This window comes from Magnolia sinica, chromosome 10, assembly GCF_029962835.1.
Source record: "Magnolia sinica isolate HGM2019 chromosome 10, MsV1, whole genome shotgun sequence".
Taxonomy (NCBI): domain Eukaryota; kingdom Viridiplantae; phylum Streptophyta; class Magnoliopsida; order Magnoliales; family Magnoliaceae; genus Magnolia; species Magnolia sinica.
Genome location: NC_080582.1, coordinates 17641957 through 17663192, shown reverse-complemented (window position 1 = coordinate 17663192; position 21236 = coordinate 17641957). Strand labels below are relative to the sequence as shown.

General features: G+C 39.4%; 2 protein-coding genes and 1 long non-coding RNA gene across 5 annotated transcripts; 2 read left to right on the top strand and 1 right to left on the bottom strand.

Moving 5' to 3' along the window:
- Positions 1-438: 438 nt before the first annotated feature.
- On the top strand, positions 439-4428 carry LOC131258098 (probable disease resistance RPP8-like protein 4). Its single transcript, XM_058259158.1, has 2 exons — positions 439-3755; positions 3871-4428. The coding sequence occupies exon 1, from the start codon at positions 1048-1050 to the stop codon at positions 3745-3747; it is 2700 nt and encodes an 899-aa protein (XP_058115141.1). The 5' UTR covers positions 439-1047; the 3' UTR covers positions 3748-3755; positions 3871-4428.
- Positions 4429-9597: 5169 nt separating this feature from the next.
- Positions 9598-14127, top strand: LOC131258094 (probable disease resistance RPP8-like protein 4). Of its 2 annotated transcripts, XR_009177867.1 has the most exons (3): positions 9598-12393; positions 13627-13804; positions 13892-14127. XR_009177867.1 is itself a non-coding variant. In XM_058259154.1 (2 exons), the coding sequence occupies exon 1, from the start codon at positions 9638-9640 to the stop codon at positions 12344-12346; it is 2709 nt and encodes a 902-aa protein (XP_058115137.1). In that variant the 5' UTR covers positions 9598-9637; the 3' UTR covers positions 12347-12393; positions 13627-14127. The 2 variants fall into 2 exon arrangements, 1 of the variants encoding a protein (XP_058115137.1); XM_058259154.1 differs by having other exon boundaries at positions 13627-14127.
- A 3249-nt stretch (positions 14128-17376) lies between these two features.
- Positions 17377-20292, bottom strand: LOC131258097 (uncharacterized). 2 transcript variants are annotated; one of them, XR_009177871.1, is made up of 2 exons: positions 20218-20292; positions 17377-19210 (listed from the first exon to the last, which is right to left on the bottom strand). It is a non-coding gene; the product is annotated as an uncharacterized LOC131258097 (long non-coding RNA). The 2 variants fall into 2 exon arrangements; XR_009177870.1 differs by lacking the exon at positions 20218-20292 and adding an exon at positions 19424-20210.
- Positions 20293-21236: the final 944 nt, after the last annotated feature.

The window sequence follows — 21236 nt, the reverse complement described above, 5'->3', positions numbered from 1 at the left end:
TACGGTGGCTCAAGTTGAGCTTGCGTTCGTTCTTTCGAGCTGAGTTCGAGTTCGAGTTTAGATTTTAAGGTTTTTAATATATATATTACTTTATTTAAATATAAATATTTACATAATATTTATATTAAGTGAACCCAATTTGAGTCAAATCGATTCAAACTGAGTCAAGTTCTAAGTTAAGTCAAGGTTGGTCTAGTTCGGACTCAGCTCGAAATTTTTTTGAGCTAAAAAAATCAGCTAGACACAGTTCAAACCCAGTTTTGAGCCAAGGCAAATCAAGCTTTTCCAAGCCGAGTCGAGCGAGCTAACCGATCTAGCTTGGTTCGTGTACAACTCTAGTTTCAAACCCGGCCTGCGGTAAATCCTGGACCCGAGTCCCGCTTGGGTCTACGAAGTAAATCCTGGACCCCTGTACAAAGGTTTGTAGAATAACGTGTGGGGTTTCATTTTATAACAGTGGGCCCTATGATTCGGTGGACCGTTATATTTTAAGGTTCACACAAGCACCAAAAATCAAACAGACGCAGATATTCTAGTCTTTGATGTGAAGGCATTAGTGCCTCACTCAACAGCAACAAATTCGTGCTATGGCATCTCCAACCATTGAAGACTTTGGCAGGAATCAAGCCAGCATTTTATATTCCAAAATTCCATACGTGCATGAAGAGCGCACGAAATCCTTTTCCCATCAATAATGGTAGAACATTTGAATATGGACGGTTGATATTTTATTCGTTTTACCATCCATTTGGAGGCCACAAGTAGACGGTTGCGATAACGTGAATGGTGTTTTCTAAATCTGTGGTGGATCATCGTCTATTAAGTCTGCCAGATGGAGGGTCCAGATTCATTAACTGAACAACAACGTATACCATTGAGTGGCAACGAACCCTGACTGGTTTGTCGCGTGACTGGTCAAGTTAGCCTCTGTAAATACAGAGCATGCAACATGAGCTCAAGAGAAAGAAAGCTTTGATCTGAATTTCTGTCTCCCACCTTCCTGAAGGAAAAAAACAACTTTCTTGTGAGAGAAAAGAGTGAGGAAAGATGGCCACTGTCGAGTTCGTTGTCGAGTTCTTTCTCCAAAAACTCCTTGACCAGCTCATTCAAGAAGCCATTTTCTTACATGGGGTTCGTGATCAAGTCGAGTGGCTCGAGGCAGAATTTCGGCGGATGCGATGCTTCTTAAAAGATGCAGATGCCAAACAAGAAGGAGATGAAAGAGTGAAGAACTGGGTGCGGGACGTGAGAGATGTTGCATACGATGCTGAGGACGCCATCGACACCTTCCTATTCAAGATAGCAAGCTCTAGGCGAAGAGGATTAGTAGGCTGCATTAAGAGGTACACTTTCATCTTCAAGTTGATAGCACTCCATAAGGTGGGCTCTGAGATCGAACGCATAAAGAATAAAATCCGTACGATCTCTGAAAGTAGGTCGACTTATGGAATTGAAAATATAGGCCAGGGAGCAGGTACAAGCTCCACAGGTCTAAGCCACCAAGATTGGAGGCTGACTTCTCCTCTTGCTCAAGAACCAGATTTTGTTGGCTTTGAGAAAGATTTAGAGACATTGGTGGCCCGATTGACGGAGGGGGAGTTGCGCCGTTGTGTTGTTTCTGTAGTCGGAATGGGTGGTCTCGGTAAGACCACTCTTACGAAGAAAATTTATAACGACAACCGTGTTAAGACACATTTTCACTCTTGCGAATGGATTTCTATATCACAAGAGTATGGTGCGAGAGATCTTCTTCAGAACATCATAAATCGCTATATGGTGCTCTCAGAAGAGGAGTTCAAGAAGGTGGAGAAAATGGACGTCTTTCAGCTGAGGCATAAAATTTCTGAGTACTTGCAAAAGAAGAGATACTTGATGGTATTAGATGATATATGGACAACTGTAGCATGGGATTCTCTCAAGGATGCTTTCCCGGATATGAATAATGGAAGCAGGGTCATGCTCACCACGCGCAACAAAGATGTAGCTTTACATGCAGATGCACAAAGCTCGCCATATGAATTACGATTTTTAGAAGCAGATGAGAGCTGGGAATTGTTTCGTAGGAAAACATTCCCAACACAAGATACTGGTTGCCCTCAGGATTTGGAGAAGTTGGGAAGAGAGATTGTGGAAAAATGCCATGGTCTACCTCTTGCAATCGTCGTCATCGGAGGGCTCTTATCAAGGAAAGAACCGTGGGAGTGGAAGAATGTACACAAGAGCATTAGCTGGCAATTTGTGGAAGGACAACCACAAGTCTCTAAAATATTATCTTTGAGTTATAGAGATCTGCCCTATCACTTAAAACCATGCTTTCTCTACTTGGGCATTTTTCCAGAAGACTATGAGTTCCGCGCTAAGAAACTGATTCGCTTGTGGGCCGCAGAAGGGTTACTGCAACGGAGAGGGGACGAAACGCTAGAAGAAGTGGGAGAAGATTGTCTGAAAGAGTTGATTCAACTGAGTATGATTCAACTTGCTAACAGAAGTTCAAGAGGGGGCATTAAAAGTTGCCGTATTCATGATCTTTTGCGGGATCTTTCCATATCAGAAGCAAAGGAAGATAATTTTCTCCAGGTTCATCGTGAGAATGTGGATGATCTATCAGCGTCTACTGCACGTCGACTTGCAATTTACCGTAACTCCTTAATTGAGTGCACTTCCTTAAAATCTTCCACTCCACGCCTTCGTTCTGTGTTGATCCACACCCAAGCTGATCAGAGGCTTTATGGACCGAAACAAGAGAAGTTTGTTTACAGAAGCTTTAAATTGCTCAGGGTGTTAGATCTACATTACGTAGCAATAGAAGAGCTACCGAGTCAGATAGGTGCACTGATCCACTTACGATACCTCGGGTGTACCAAAACTTGGTTAAAAAGGCTCCCATCATCAATAGGAAATCTTCACAATTTACAAACACTAATTGTAACAAGTCATGAAAATGTAATCAGCATACCTAGCATCATAGAGAAGATGCAACAGTTAAGACATGTCCAAGTGAAGAACGCATATGGAGGTCCGTGTGTGATAGAAGGGCATGCACGTCTCGACCAGATTAGGAACCTCCAAACTCTAGCAAATGTAGAGGCGGGCGAATGGATGCATGCTTGCTTGGGAAAGCTCACCAATCTGAGAAAACTAGGAGTGCGTTTAGATGATGAAGGAGCATATGGTGAGGTATTGTATGAATCCATTGTCAAATTGGAATGCCTTGAGTCCCTGTTTGTGAAGGGATACCCATTCCCATTGAATATTCCTTTCCCACATCTTCACAAGTTATGCAAGTTGCGTTTGGAAGGAAAGGTAGAGAAGTTACCTGAGTCTACTGAACTCCCCACAAACCTCACCAAGCTTACCTTGAAATACTCCTTTTTATTACACGACCCACTGGCAATGTTGGAGAAGCTGAAAAACATTCGCGTTCTCAGATTGCTGGACTATTCATACGAAGGAGTGGAGATGGCTTGCTCTGCACAAGGGTTTCCTCGACTTGAATCCTTACATCTTCAAGGGTTACCTCGATTAAAGGAGTGGATAGTGGAAGAAGGAGCTATGCCAAGACTTTTACATTTACAGATCAATGAATGCCGTAATTTGAAGAAGCTTCCAGAAGGACTGCAACATGTGACTACCCTCAAGAAATTGGAGTTGCGGAAGATGCCCAACGAATTCAAAGAAAGGCTTCGAGAAGACGAGGGAGAGGATTGGCATAAAATTCATCACATACCCTCCATCGACATACGCTAGCTGCATTGGTGAGACTTCTTTCCCCTCTTCATTTTGATTTTCCTGTTAATCAATACTTGAAGTTAGCATGCTGGTCAGTTTGTCTAGAGTGGGTGACTGGCCCTGAATTCTATATTGCTGCAGATGGAATGCTTTTGTTCATTTTATTGCTGCTGCTGGTTGAAGCCTGGAATGAATCTGCTGGAAGTATGTATGCTTAGTGGGTGAATTGTTATGGATGGTTGGATGCAGGGAAGTCATGCGATCGGCTGGGAGTGTTTGCAGGATCTTTGCTGTGTAGATTTTCAGCTGGCTGGTCTCTGGAGGTATGGGCTATCGGGGTGGTGTACTTTGTCTTCGTCGAGGCTTGAGTGACATGTGATAACTCTGTTATGGCTGCTGATTTCTCTGTTGGGTATTGAAGCTGAAGAGGCTTGTCTGGCAACGCAGAAGAGGCTTCAGCTATAGTATGTTTTCTGGATGCTGTCTAGTGTTGTTCGTGTAGATTTTTTGCTGCTTTGCTCTACTGGATGTTGCCTGTGCATTGGATGTGTGAAGAGTATGGCTTCTCTGTTTTTTATTGTTTTTTATTTAGCATTGTACTGGGTCAATATATGATATGTGAGGCCCAACTCTTTCTGTGGTGCCCGCCAAATGATTGTATAGCCAATTTCCAAATCAACAAAGTTATAGGTGGTGTGCTCCCACCTTTCTAAAAATTAAAAAATAATAATATTAATAATAAAACACCTGAAGTTAGTATAATCATGTCATTTTTTTCTTATAATCTCATGAATGTTCAATTCCAATCATATTTTTTTACATGATTTATTCTTTTAAACTGTTTAAATTCTTGCTTTGAAAATCTACTGCTAGCTTCTCCATTCCTTTTATAAATTGTATCCATAGATTGCAAGGAAGATAAAGTATTTTATAGTTTTGTAAAGTGAATTGTATCCATACATTGCAAGGAAGATAGAGTATTTTATAGTTTTGTAAAGTGTATAATTTTTTCTAATATAGAAATCTGCACTATAATCATTTGAGGAAATACTTCAACCAAGACCTTTTTGGATGAAACCATGCTACTGGTCCTCTAGTCACTGTATGGTTGGATGAAACCACTGTATTGTCCATCTAGTAGACCCTCCTGGGGTGAACCATTGTATAAATTTACATTGATTTGACAACTTTAATTGTTCGATCAATGACTTTTACTGTGAACTGTAGACCATTTTAAGTTTGAATGCCATTGATCGATGGCAGCATCATCTTATCAGTTTGATTTTTGAACAATGTTCATTTGCAACAAGGCATGCAATCTATGAATAGGCTAAGTAAAGAACCTCAAGAACTCCAATGGCACAAAAATATTCTTATCTAGAATTGCATGAGGATGCATGAGCAACTGGATTTTTTTGGGGCTTTTCGCAAATAACTATCAAAATAATAGGCATTTGCAAATACCACAGCAGCAAGGACGAATTTAGAGGAAGGTGATATTTCAAAAGAAAAATGTCTATACATGTATGAAGCAAGAAGAAGAAGCTAAAAATTTAAAAATAAAAAATGCAGATGCGGAAGCAAAGAACCTTCTGCTTCAAAATGTTAGCAAGTATAAAATTCCAGATAGAAGTGGGAGCGAAATCTTGTGACTTGGAAATGCAATTAGAAGTGGGAGCGAAATCTTGTGACTTGGAAATGCAATTAGAAGTGGGAGCGAAATCTTTTTAGAAGGATCATGCAACTACGAATCCAACAGAATATGAGTGAGAAAAAAGGGGGGAAATTGATTTACTGCTTACCTGAGATCTGGAGCAAGATGATCTTGGAAAGAGCAGAGAGGTTTGTCCGAGAGAGAGAGAGAGAGAGAGAGAGAGAGAGAGAGAGAACAATCTCCGGTATGAAAATATTATGAGGAATGGAGGAGCCGTTGGTGGTACCCGACGAGACCTTCCCCCTTCTCTTCTTATACAAGGTGGGTCGATCCAGTGAAAGATTTGGATATTGAAGGGGAGTGGAGAGAAGTGGCATTATTGCTGCCCTCTTCAGAAAATGAGGCAGATGTAAATCATGTGGTGTGGAGGCTGAATCTGATGCTCCAAACGGAACAATTGGTGAGACTGAATCTCTCGACATAAGTACAGGCCTAGAACCTCCCTCCACGACTTGCCACAACGGACTTAGGAATGCCTGTAATTATTTTTTTAGCTGTAAACAGATTACACTTAAAAAAGAATTTCACATGTAATCCGTTTACATGCTATTTCATTTGGGTTTCAAGTAGTAATCTTTTTAAGTGGTAAGGTATACAAATTGTGTGCTGGGCAAACATGTAAAATGTTTATAATAAATAAAGTAGGTGTTCATCTCATAGAACTTGAGTGGTGAAGCTTCTAAAATCTATAAATCACATAAGGACTTGAATTTTTTCAAAGCCCTAAGAAAGTATTAAAGCATGCACAAGCTAATGAATGAAACGTCTTTCACCCATTCGTGGCCCCAAATGCAATCCAAAAGTTTTTAATGGCAGATGTCTCATCCTTCCCTCATGTGGTCCATTTGATAATGGATTACTTGTTTTTTCAAGGCCACATAGAGCATCAAAAGAAATATACAACGGATAGATTGGATATACCATATGCGTTATAGTGGACGCCACATATCATGAGTGTATGTTAACCATTGTGTTCTAACATATATGATACTTTTTTTTATATAGAGACTTTCCTTGTGACATGAAACATGGCTTTTTACTAGTGAAACATTTACGGTCAAATACATGTATTAAAAAATGTTCATATAATCCTGTAATCCCTTTGTACCTTATAAGGACTTTACAACCATCCAAGCGACCCATAAGTGGGTTTGTGAGAAATTCACCATGCACATCCAGTTTTTTGGAGCATATTATGGTGGGGTGGGGCACGGCTTCGGTTGATCTCCAGATTTTCCGAGGTGCGTGGGACCACTGACTATGGGGCCCACTCTGATGTATGTGACTACAACCACGTCGTCCATCAATATTGTAACTCACTTTAAGGCATGAGCCTAAAAATTAAAAATTAAGCAGATACAATTCTCAATCCCACTGTAGCATAGGAAAGAGTAGTAATTTACTATTAAAAACTTCTTGTGGGCCACATAAGCTTTAGATCAAGATAATATTTGTGTGGTCTATTCATATAGGTCTTTGTGACCTTATCAACAGGTTGGATGGCAAATAAACATTCGGGTGGACTCTATAAAGTTTTTAATGGTGAGAATTTGATCACGGCTATTTCCTATGGTATGGTCCACCTAAGATTTCCACATGCTTCATTTTTTGGATCATGCCCTAAAATGAGCTTTTTAAATGGTTGGACTGTGTGGATTTAAGCCACGTACATCATGAGGCCTATCATATCGAGGGTCTCACCTAATCGGCTCCCCTTATGGTGTGGGCAAAAAAGTGAAGCCGATCCAAAGAAAAAGCTAGCACTGTAGATGTGGTTTTTTTTTTTTACCCAAGACCCTAAAAATTATGCTACTAAAGGACTTTTTAGGGTAAGGAAATAGGGTTATAGACAAAAATACCTTTGATTTTTAGGGTAAAGCAGCTGAAAAAAGTGAGAGTATTTTTATCTTTATAAGTTCGTCATTATAAGTAAAGGTCTAATTTGGTTTAATAGGTCTAGTGTGATGTTTATATGGGTCTAGTTTGGTTTAGTAAGTCCACTGGGTTGTTTTTATACCACATATACCCTTCACAAGTCCTTCCTATTGGAATGAGCTGAAAACACCAAAATATTGGCTTGATCCAAAACTTATGTGGCCACAATATGAATGTTTCAACGGTGGCTGTTCAATCCTCACTGTCTCCAGTCATGTGGCCCACCTGAGTTTTGGATTTTTTCTCATTTTTGGGCTTAATGTATTAACATAAACGGGCAAAACAAGGTGTATTTCTCGCAAACATCACATTAGGCTCACATAACTTCCAAGCATGATGTGGCCTTGTGACTTATGTGTTTATCCACACCATCCATCTATTTTTTCAGCTAATTTTAGTTCATTGCCCCAAATTTTAAACAGATCAAAAGCTCCGGCAAACCACACAGTGGTGATTAAGCGCTCACCATTAAAAACTTAATGGGGCCACAAAAGTTTTGGATCAAGCTAAGCTGATACTTGTGCTTTCCCTTAGCCCAGGTCTGTGTAATCTCATAAACAGGTTGAATGGCAAATAAACATTACGGTGGGGCCTACGAAGCTTTCAACGGTGGGTGTCATATCTCCATTGTATCCTATGGTGTGGTCCACTTGAGCTTCCAATCTGCTTTATTTTTGGACTCATGCTAAAAATAAATAAATAAATAAAAAGTTGGAAAAATGTACGGACAGCATGGATATAAAACACATACATCAGCATTGACTCCACAGCCCAATCTGCTTCTGATGGACTTTCATCCAATCAGCACCGCTCCAGCCTCACATGCATAGCTTAATAAATTTGCAGATTGTGCTCCATCTCGTATGATTTTAGCCCAAGCTGACCCAAGTTTATATGCACCTGTTATATCCAACAAAAACATAGCATTCCCTTTGTTAGACAACCCATCCATCTTAAATATATACCGTTTATTTAGTTCTTTCAAAATCTCCATCTCTCTGTTCATGTGTAATCTCATCTACGGAGAGATGAAGGACATTCAAGTGGGAAATAGATATTTTATCAATTTCAAGCTAGGCCAGAATGGTTGAGTTGGGCCTTAGCCCAACCATTTTTCCAGGTTTGGGTTAGACTTGAGCCTATATTTTAAGTGTAGGGCTATCCTGGCCTGGCCCAAACGCAACTCATTGCCACTCTTAGGAAGAAATTATATATGAAACTGAAGGATAGCTCTGGTAGAGTTTAGTGCAGTATTTTGGAAGCAGATTGGGTGGTGACCCCAACACCAACCAGTGAGGTGGTGTTGGGCGTTGTGAGGCCCACCCACTGTGATGTATGTGTTTTATTCACACCGTTCATCTATCTTGCCAGCTCATTTTGAGTTTAAATGAAGCAGATCTGAAGCTCAAGTGGACCACACTGCAGGAAACAGTGGAGATAAAACACTCACCATGAAAAGCTTCTTGGGGCCACAAAATTACACTGTTTCTTGTGGTGTGGTCCACTTATGTTTTAGATCCAACTCATTTTTGAGCCCATGTCGTGACATGATCCAGCAAAACGGATGTACAGGGTGGATTTCTCACAAACATCAGGTGGGCCCCACCCACCTACAAGTTTTTTTTAACTGCACTGGGCCATCTACGATTGGTTTTGCCAGATGGATGGTACAGATTGACCAACCGTACAACGAATGAACGGTGCAGTAGCAAGGATTATTGCAAGATGGTTGGAAGCCCTGCACTACAAGTCAGGACCCGGACCCCACCCAACACCAAGAAATTCATTTTCTTGCATTCTCCAACCATTGAAGACATTGGCAGGAATCAAGTGAGCATTTTATATTCTAAAATTTCATGCGTTAGCTCACGAAATCCTTTAACCCATCAATAATATAAGAATATAATCAGTTGGCAGTTGATATTTCATTTGTTTTACGAGAAATCCTTTACCTTCTTTCTCTATCCATACAAGAAATCCTTTACCTCCTTTTCAGTTTTGAATATGGACGGTTGATATCTCATTTGCTTGACATCTGTTTGGAGGCCACAAGTAGACGGTTGGGATGGAGTGCACGAGAAAATCCATGAGATGGAGGCTCCAGATTCATCAACTGAACAAAGCCTACAATTGAGTGGTTTGTTGCATTACTGGTCCAGTTGGCCTCTATAAATAGAAAGAGACATTCAACATTAACTCAATAGAAAGAAAGCTTTCATCTCAATTTCTTTCTTGCAAGAGAAAAAATAGTGAGGAAAGATGGCCGTTGTTGAGTCTGTTGTTGAGATCCTTCTCCAAAAACTTGCTGACCCGCTTGTTGAAGAAGCCTTTTTCTTACATGGTGTTCACAATCAAGTGGAATGGCTCGAGGAAGAATTTAAGCAGATGCAATGCTTCCTGAAAGACGCAGACGCCAAACAAGAAAGAGATGGAAGAGTAAAGAACTGGATGCGGAACGTGAGAGATGCGGCATACGATGCTGAGGACATCATCGACACCTTGGTCTCCAAGACAGAGCTCTTGAGGCAAAGAGGATTTGTAGGCCGGATTAGAAGGTGTGCTTTCATCTTCAACGAGTTGATAGCTCGCCATAAGGTGAGCTCGGAGATCGAATGGATAAAGATTAAAATCCAGACGATTTCTGAAAGTAGGTTGGCTTATGGAATTGAAAATATAGGCCAGGGAGCAGGAACGAGCTCCACCGGTTTAAGACACCAAGACTGGCGGCTCACTTCTCTTGCTCAAGAACCAGATTTTGTCGGCTTTGAGAAAGATTTTGAGATATTGGTGTCCCGATTGATGGACGGGGGGTTGCATGGTTGTGTTGTTTCTGTAGTCGGAATGGGTGGTCTTGGTAAGACCACTCTAACAAAGAAAGTTTATAACGACACCCGCGTTAAGACCCAGTTTCATTCCTGTGCATGGATTTCTATATCACAAGAGTATGATGTGAAAGATCTTCTTCAGAACATCATAAATTGCTATATGGTGCTCTCAAAAGAGGAGCTCAAGAAAGTGCAGAAAATGAATGTCTTTCAGCTGAGGCATAAAATTTCTGAGTTTTTGCAAGAGAGGAGATACTTGATGGTGCTAGATGATATATGGACAATCGAAACATGGGATGCTCTTAAGGATGCTTTCCCAGATATGAACAATGGAAGTAGGATCATGCTTACCACCCGCAACAAAGACGTAGCTTTACATGCAGATGCACAAAGCACGCCGTATGAATTGCGATTTTTAGAAACAGATGAGAGCTGGGAATTGTTTCATAGGAAAGTGTTCGCAGGACAAGATACCGGTTGCCCTCGGGATTTGGAGAAGTTGGGAAAAGAAATTGTCGAAAAATGCCATGGTCTACCTCTTGCGATCATACTCATGGGAGGGCTATTATCAATGAAAGAACCAAGGGAGTGGGAGAATGTATGTGAGACCATTAGCTGGCAATTTGTCAAAGGACAACCCCAAATCTCTAGAATATTATCTTTGAGTTATAGAGATCTGCCCTATCACTTGAAACCATGTTTTCTTTACTTGGGGATTTTTCCAAAAGACTATGAGTTCCGCGCTAAGAAACTGATACGATTGTGGGCCGCAGAAGGGTTACTGCAACAGAGAGGAGATGATACACTAGAGGAGATGGGAGAAGATTATCTAAATGAGTTGATTCAACGAAGTATGATTCAAGTTGATAACAGAAGTTCAAGCAGGGGTATTAAAAGTTGCCGAATTCACGATCTTTTGCAGGATCTTTCCATATCAGAGGCGAAGGAAGATAAGTTCTTCCAAGTTCATCGTGAGAATATGAATTCTCCATTCACATCTGCAGCCCGACGACTTGCAATTTACCGTAATGCCTTAAGTAAGTGCACTTCCTTAAAATCTTCCACTCCACTTCGATCTGTTTTGATCCACACCACCACAGAATATGGGAGTCTCAGAAGGAAAGAAGAGAAGTTCCTTTATAGAGGCTTTAAATTGCTCAGGGTGTTAGATCTACAGAATGTAGCAATAAAAAATCTACCAAGTGAAATAGGTGCACTGATCCACTTGAGGTATCTCGGGCTTACCAAGACTTGGTTAAAAAGGCTCCCGTCATCATTAGGCAATCTTCACAATTTACAAACACTAATTGTGACAACTCATAATGACGTCCTCAACATACCCAGCGCAATCGAGAAGATGCAACAGTTAAGACATGTCCAAGTTTATAATGCATATGAGACTTATTATGAATGTTGTGGTGTGATAGAAGGGCATCCACGACTCGACGAGATTAGTAACCTCCAAACTCTATCATATGTAAGGACCAGTGAATGGATGTGTGGTTGCTTGGGAAAGCTCGTCAATCTTAGAAAACTAGGAATATGTTTAGATCTTGAAGGAGCATATGCTGAAGTATTGTTTGAATCCATTGTCAAATTGGACTGCCTGCAGTCCTTGACTGTGACAGCAAACAAACTCGCCTCGAATTTTCCTTTTCCACATCTTCTCAAGTTAAGTAAGTTGCGTTTGGTGGGAGAGTTAGAGAAGTTACCTGAGTCTGCTGAATTCCCAACAAACCTCACCAATCTCACCTTGCTACTCTCCCATTTAAAGCAAGATCCACTGGCGACATTGGAGAAGCTGAAAAACCTTCGCATTCTGAGATTGCTTTGGAGTTCATATCAAGGAAAGGAAATGGCTTGTGCTGCACAAGGGTTTCCTCGACTCGAATCCTTACATCTTCAAGGGTTGCACCAATTAGAGGAGTGGAGAGTGGAGAAAGGAGCTATGCCAACTCTTTTACATTTACAGATCAATGAATGTAGTAATTTGAAGATTCTTCCTGAAGGACTGAAACATATGACTACCCTCAAGAAATTGGAGTTGTTGTACATGCCCAATAAATTCAAAGAAAGGCTTCGAGAAGACAACGGAGAGGATTGGCATAAGATTCATCACATACCCTCCATTGACATATGCTAGGGGGCGGCGTTCTAAGCAGTCACACTCTCCTTGCAAGAGCTACATCAGTAAGACTTCTTTCCTATCTTCATTTTTATTTACCTGTTAATTGTTGCTTGAAGTTAGTATAATCATATGATTTTGCCTTCTTTTTTATTAACTTAAAATTATATATCATCTCATGAATTTTAAATTCTAGTTAGTAATTTATTCTTTTAAATGCTTTAAATTCTTGCAATGAAAATTCACAATTAGCTTCTCCATTCCTTCTTTAGTTTTTATCCATACATGGTAAGGAAGGCAAAGTATTTTATAATTTTGTAGAGTGTCCGATTGTTTTTAAATATGGAAATCTGCATGTTAATTTGAAGAAATGCTTCAACCATGAACCATTTTGGATGAAACGGTGCTAGCAGTCATCCAGTTTGCCACGCGCAAGTCACTGTATGGTTGGATGAAACCATTGTATCATCCATCTAGTTGACCCTTCTTCAGCAGACAATTGTATAAATTCATATTGATTTGACAACTTTAATTGTTTGATCAGTGAGTTAGTTAAATATGGAATGTAGACCATTTTATGACAACTTTAATTGTTTCATCAGTGACTTTACCCAGTTAAATGGGGAATGTAGACCATTTTATGTTTGAAGACCATTGATAGGATGGTCAGCACCATCTTATCAGTTTGATTTTTTTTAACAATGGTCATTCACCATAGAGCCTGCCAAAAAGATTGTTTGGATCAATCAAACATACAACACTTGGAGGCTCATCCATGAATAGGCCAAGCCAAGGGCCTCAAGAACTCACTGGCACAAAATGTTCTTAGGTAGAATGACATGGGGATGCATTAGAAACTAGATTTTTTAAGGGTTTTTGCAAATAACTATCAAAATAATAGAGAATTTGTAAATACCTACATGAAAATAATATATTTGTAAATAACCACATTGTTAATTTATGGTTATTGTAAATACTGACCTTAAGTTATTTATGGCATGTATAATGTTCAATTGAATTAGTGTACTTTTTGTTGTATATGGAGAACTCATTAAGGAGCCAATGCATTTAGATTTGTTTCTATTCAATCCATGCCTTGAAGCCTATATTCAGTTGCACATCCTAAGCTTGAAATCAGTACATGTTTGTAATATTTCTACTATTTTAGAAGTTCTTTATTTGTTATGACCTAAGCAACTCTTATTGGGAGTTCATGCCATCCAATTTTCAACCATCTTTTTCCCAATAAATTGACGTATTCATTTTCTAACCTTCTTTTTTAGGACATTGATCGACAGATTAGGAGATTCTATTGTAAGATTTTTGGAGCATCTTTCATCTATGGCAAAGCCTATCAAATCAAAGTTTGGATCTCAGAACTACTGGCCCCACTTGTAACAATCATCAAGACACCTTAACCAAATGCATTAGGAACTTATACTCCCTGTTTCTTTCATGATTAGTTTTTGGAGTAAGGTAAATGCTTCGACTTCTTTTATAAATTTAAGCAACTGAACTCTAGCATACAGCTTTTGTGTTTTAATCACAAATTTTGATTTCCAGACATTTTCCTCACAGTAGAGATTGGGATGACCTCCACACAAAGTGAGTAAATGGAGTGAAGAATGGTGTAATAGTGACTAGATGCTGATGAAATCTTTGGATGATATTTTCTAATTGTAACCTTAGGATTTATGTACTTCTTTATTACAGAACTTTGGAAATGGTAACCTGTGCTAATATTTGTTAAATATTTTGTAAATCAAATCATAAAAAGACTTTAATTTAATGTTTGATTTATTTCACTCTATGCATTGTCTGCCAGTAGCATGGTAATTGAAATTGAAATAGACTTACAGAGTAAGTTTAGGAGGGCTTCCATGAATTTTATTTTATTTTTATTGACTTAGTTTCTTCAATGAGCTAGGATTTTCATTTAACAAAATTGAGCCCCGCGGTGCAAGGACAAGAATTGCGTGCAATTGGTATGGTTTACTCTGACAGGGTGTGACGGATGCTCTACTCAGACAGTTAGAAATACTGAAATTTTGCATATGTGGTATACGGTTATTGCAAAAGAAATGCTCTGATGCTCGCAATGCACTATAAGTTATAAGTCCTCCTAGCTGCATTGGAGACACTTAGCCAGTCCAATCTATTGATCTAGACTGTTCATTAGCTCCTACAGACATTTCATGGGATACCATGCAAATGTCAAACCTCTGACAAATATTAACCATTTGATCAATGTCCTTTAATATGGATGGTCAAGATAATTTACTTGAAAATAGGCCCAATCAACAATGATCCATCTGTAGAGCTGAACACAAACCAATCTAGCTCGGTTAACTCACTTGGTTCAGCTTGGATAAGCTCGACTCATATATATATATATATATATATATATAGAGAGAGAGAGAGAGAGAGAGAGAGAGAGAGAGAGAGAGAGAGAGAGGGGCATGCTCACCTACACACCTATACGTGCGCACCTTTGCACACGTGTCATGGGTGTCGAATCCGAACTGTCCATAAGATGCGGAATCCCATGAAAACTTAGGGGGTTAATTTTCACCCTGATCTAAGATTCTGGTGGGCCATAGCAAAGAGAAATTCAAATCAAGGGAAGAAACTGTTTGCATTTTTCATGGCCCACCACAGTTTTGGATCAAAGTAAAAATTTGTATTAGGAGGTTTCATGAGGTTTTGCTTCATGTGGACCGTTCAGATTTTCGAGACTCATCAGATATGATAAGTTCTCAAAAAAGCTCATCTGTAGTACGTATGAACTGGTTCGCAGGTGAGTGTTTCCGTGTGTGTGTGTGTGTGCGTGAGAGAAAAAGAGATCGTCCATATAAAGACTTCAAAGAAAATGCTCGACTGGAAAGCTCGAGCTCAAACTTGGCTCGAACTTGACTCGAGTTGACCCAAGCTCTTGACCGAACCGGGGGGAGGTGGCTTGTCATGCTCGATGACCAAGCCCAGCCGAACTCAAGCTGTGATAGGCTGCTGGCCGAACCAAGCTGTGCAAAGATCAACTCGGTTCAGCTCCTGTACAGCTCCCATCTGTATGTACATAATCCAATCACCGTGTGCACACCGCACATGTGCCAACATAGCACGATGGGTCTAAAATCTAATCATCTGTTAGAACAACACCACTATGTTGATGCCTTAGCCCAAGAGTCAGGTTGATTTTCTGGTCAAGTGGGCCACAGTTTTACAAAACAAATGTACGGCTTTGAAAACTTGACTGAAGTTGTCTTAACCCATCCACCCATTTCTAGTATTCAGTCCACATGCTGAGTGGACCTGATTGATTTTTGGAATTCGTGTATAAGGTTGGACCAATCTGATAAATGGATTGGATCTTGTATTGTGTCGTACAATCATATATGTGGTATGTGTATGTGGTATGTGTGTGAGCTCTATTGAACACGTGTACGCGCTTAGCCAAGCTCAGAATAAGAAATTTATGACAAAGGCATTGTCGTCTGAAGGAATCAAGGTTTCTCCTCCCCCTGTTTGTTTTCTGTATTTTCAGGGTACTTTTTATTTTATTTTTTTCAAGACAAAAATGCCCACCTACCGGTAAGACTGCACATCCAGAGAGGTGGGAGGTCTTTTTCAAAACGAAAGTGTAAGCTCACTAAAATAAGAATTGGGCTCACTCCTTGGTTAACCTGATCCATTCATTTTAATTGAACCACCATGAACACAGAATGACATTTTTCAAATTTCTTATGAAGCTCTCCATAGCCCATAATGGCATTAACATTGTTCATTAATTTCAAATTGTTCACTACAATGTATTCCATATTTTAAATTGTTTAATACAATGTATTCCATTTATGACGTGACATTCCATGGTGGCTTGTTATGTGGTATTGTTGTTGTTGGTGGTGTTGAGTATCGACGGTGGTCATTCCCTTTATAGTTTCTTTTTTTTTCCACATGAATGGTGGGAGTGTGAAAGAGAGGTGGTGGTTTCCTTTACAGTTGTTTTCTTTTCTTTTCTTTTCTCTTCTTTTCTTCTTTTAAAATCACACACACACACACACACACACACACACACGATGGTTCCCTTTATACTCCCTACAACGTCCATTGGGTCCTTCATCATGACTTAGTGGTAGACTCACATGAGTTTCAACACTAAGTCATGGGTTCGAGTACCCATTGTGGTGTGTGTGGGTGCAAGGGTGATCAAGGTTCAGTTTGGTGGTTCCCTTTATAAACAAGTGGGGACCAAGGTTCAGTGATCTAGAGAATTGGTCTATTAAGCACATGGTGTGCCGTAAAAGTCGTTACGTAGAGGTTACAGGATTGTAACGGCGCCCGCACCGTAGTATAGGGCAGTTCTATCTTCCCTGCTTGTGGAATAGAATATGAAACCAAGAAAAAGAAACGCAGTTATATTCCACATTAAACACAGGAAGGCCTCAAGATTGGCAGTAATATTTACAGTGCATTGTCGACCCACATTGGGTAAGCATCACATAACAAGTCCAAGTAACTGAAGGGCCCTATTTGAATGGTAAGGATACAAGATTACAAATCAATGAAACACAATGGGAAACAGTCAGACAAATTAATCTACCTACGACAACAGAGTCAATAAGAATCAAAATAGACTTCAAATCAATATCCCAAAGCTATGACATGAACAAGGACCAACAGTATGAAAGCAAAGAATCCATAGGAAACAAAATTCAAGCAGGATTCTAAGCATTCATTTAGGTAGGGGGATCCCATGAAATCCTCCACAAGCAGCAGTCACCTCAACTTCAATTGAAAATTTCAAAATTGTAGGGAAAAATTTTGAAGCAAAGGAAAGCTCTGCCATAGCGTGGCAAAAGCAACATCGTAGGCATGGGGCCCACCAAAATAGGGATTAAGGTTTACTCCCAATTATGTGATATCCCTACCAAAAAGGACCCTAAGTAGCAATAGAAACTGAATCACACAGGTTGCAAATCAACTATTGACTGCACAGGTCACATCCAAAAGAAAGACCTAAACCAACTTGATCCTAGATTTCCAAACACAAATCCCATAAATATCTTGGTGTATTTAGAGATAAGTGTGCATCCAAGGGATTCTGGAACAATATCTAGAAAAGAGGCAAAGGGCAATTGCTTCACAATTTTATAATAAAACTTCAAGGCTGAGAGGAAATCAGGAAACAAAACAGGAACCTAAGAAGCAGCCCTCAGAAAGACTCACAGCAGACTAATTTTCAACATCACTGAAGATTCGCGGTTTTACCTTGCAAACATATACTCTCCTTTTTTTCTTCTCTTTTTTCTTTCGCGTTCTTCCTCTCACCCACGCGCATGCTCGCGGTGACACTCCTCCCTTATGTCAAGGTCCCGATGAAGCCCATTCCTATCATCTTTCCATGTGTAAACCTTTGACCTCTAATTGAATTGATATCAGCCTGATGAATCGACTTGAAGAATCTGAACAAATATAACCAAACTGAAATATGTACTAATCAATTAGATTCCATGAATGACTTCAATTCACTCTAAAAATCAGTAATAATTGAAATAAACAGCAAATAGATGACACATAGAAGGATGCTCCATGCAAACAAACAAGGCATTGCACCAAGGGATTCCTAGGGCATCGGACCACTAGAATTTGAACTTAGACCAGAAATCAAGATTGAATATTATTCTTTCATTCAAAATAATCAACAACTACTCTCTCATGGTTCATATGCATGGTTTTATGTGGCCATGATTACCAACTACTAAGTCAATGCCTAAATCCAAAATTAAATAATAAATAATAAATAATAAATAAAACTGTTGGTTACATAATTAATACAAAAATCAAGAAACTTATCCTATTGGTCCATGTGAAGGACCCATCAATACTAAGATTGTAGTGTATCACAACCTGACGTCCCCTCCTCATCATCTAATATTTCTTCACAGATATAAACCTCATTATCTGATGGTTCTTTATGCACATCAACCTTATCATCTAACGATTCTTCATGCAAAAGGCTTTCATCTTTTCTTCAGGAACTGCAGTATAACGGTGCTTTTATGCAACTCTCTTTGGAATTTATAAAAAATAAACCTAATATATGTCTTTCCAAGCTCTCCATGGCAAATAAAGTTTGCAACTTCATCTTGCTATTAATTGTTTCATGATAGACAACTAACTCGTCGCATCTCTATCGTACTACTACACGATCAAAATTAACTATGAAATCCATCAATAAGTTATTCTTCAACATGTATTAATGAAAGAAAGCATTCATGCTTTGACTTCGTTGGCTACTAAACATACTTGCAGGAAAAAAAAAAAAAAGGCTTCAATATGCTGCTACCCATTTGTGACAAATGTTGAATAAAGAGGCAAGCCAGTCGATATGTTCCAAACCATTTTCTTCAATAACTTTCTTCCATTTTACTTCGAACTCCTCAGGCTTCCCAGAATTCTATATGATCATGAAATTCATTAAATTCATCTTTGAAAGCAACAGGACCTACCTTGCAGGAACCTGCAGCAAAATATGCCAAATACAATACAAATAGAAAGCATTTAGAAACATAAAGCTCTCATCATTTTCAGATCCTAGTCTATTACGATTGCCTTCAAAAGCTCCCCAACCATTGCTTCACACCATTTCTCAAACAACTAGAAAAATGACTAGGCGATATTATTCAATAATAAGGGATTTTTCCGGCAATGCAAAATTCCTCAAGGAATTGGATTTTACCAAATAGTGCCTCCAGTAACCGATATTCTAGGGCAGTGCTTTTCAAGAGGAGAAATTACATTACTGCTCTCCTTTGCCTTTTTCATTACAACAAAGTGGAAAATCGAAAGTTGCGGGGCCCGCGTGGTATGTGCCTCACATCCAACCTGTCCAATAGAGATGCATACCAACATTCTTATTAGACGAACCAAAAATGTGGCGGATCCGATCCATAAAAAATAATGTGCACCATTCAAAATATCACAATTCAAGGAGAGCATTGCCAGTGAAGGTCTCACTGGAAATCATGGAGTTGTCAATTTAACAACCATCATGGCCAACCTAATCCAAACATAGATTCAGATTGAGTGTAGCTGCACCTGTGTGGTTTGGACTTCACCATTCAGCTTTGCCGTCAGTGGATTTCTTCAGACATCAGTTCTGTGCGATATGTTTATTACTGTTTTTCATCAGGATTGAACATTGAGTTAAGTGGAAATTTGGACTTTCAGTGCAATTTGTAGTAGTCTTTGTTGGCCAGGCATCGTTGAAGTTAAGGGACATGTTCATTGTTTATGATTAATCAATGCTAGTGTTCATTGTCAAAACATGAGTATTATCGTAGAAGTGATCAACTACTTGCAATGGCACGGCAAGTGTCATATTGCCGTATCCTCTTTCTTGCTACCATGCCAGTTGTGTAGGACAGTCTGGCACAGCAAAAATGAGCCCCGCAATCACTGCCACTTCCAATTAGGGAAGAACAATGGAAAATTACCCAATTAGGGATCCTAATTAACAAAATCACCCAATTAGAGATTTTTTATAGCAAAATACCTAATTTTTCAACATATCCAATTAGGGACCAAATATTCTAACTAGGCAGCAATTAGGTGTTGTGAAATTCCAGATTAAACAATTTCATACTAAATCCACAACCCAATTAGGGATTAACAATTTCAGAAAATTCCCAATTAGGGATTTGAAATTTCAAAAATCCACAATTAGAACCAATTTCAGAAATCCCAATTAAGGATTGAAATTTCAAGAATCCCCAATTAGGGATTTGAAATTTCAAATCCCCCAATAGAGTTTTACAAATTTCTGAAATTACTAAACCCTAATTGTTAATCCCCAAGAAGAAGAAGACAGGGAAGAGGAAGTGGAGAGTTACCTTTGAAATTTCCAAGCCAGTGGTAGTGTGCCACTATCATCCCATTGCCGGAGGGCTGTAGATCACGAGAGAGAGCGGGGGGTTGGGGGGGTGGTCGGTCATTGGTGCTGGCGAGAGTGTGACAGGCTGTATCTCAGCCAATTGAGCAATCTGACAGTCTTGCTGCAAGCTCACATAAAAAGTCTTTACGGTCTCGGTCACAGGAGACCGTTGTGCATGTGTAACAATGATAACATTAAAAACAACAGAAATTAGAAAAGACTATTGACATAGTTCCAATAAAAACCAATTACTAAACTAACAAATAATTGATTAACAAAACATCAAAAATGATGCATAGTCATCTTAAGAAACAGTGGTTTTGCATAAAAATCACTTGCTTTTTTAAAAAACTACAGAATCCTAGCAAAAGAACAAAAGTTGTCTTTTTAGTGTTTTATGGATCAAGGTACCTATAATGAAAACAAATTAAAATCTAGAAAATGGAAGTCCTCACGAGTATTTCTCTAGCAATAAAAGAAAGGAAGCAAACTCAATGGCTAGGAGTGGGAGTATCTACACCTTGATCCATAGCTCAAGTGGTAGACTGGGTGAAAGTACCTCGTTTCAACACTGAGGTCTTGGTATCAATCCCTAGTGGGGGTGGCTAACAGTGAAGTGTCAACTGACAGTGTTGTGTACTAACAAATTGACAAAAAAAGAAAAAAAGAAAAAAAAGATTGAGAGTATCTTCAGCTTAACAAATAAAAAAAAGTGATAGCATTGACGAGAATATGTTAGAACACCTTGTATCAAGTGTCCACCACATGGCACTCTCCAATAACACCACTGGGACACTTTGTCTATACAGGATTTGGAAGTGTCATGTCCAGGAGTGACTGAGTGTCTCCAAGTGTCAGCATTGAAAAATCCAGAAAGAAAAGTGTCCTAGTAACAGTGCCACCAGATGAACACAGCATATTGACTTTTGGGCTATGGGATATACAGTGGAGCCCACCGGACGAACAACCTGGATCTCT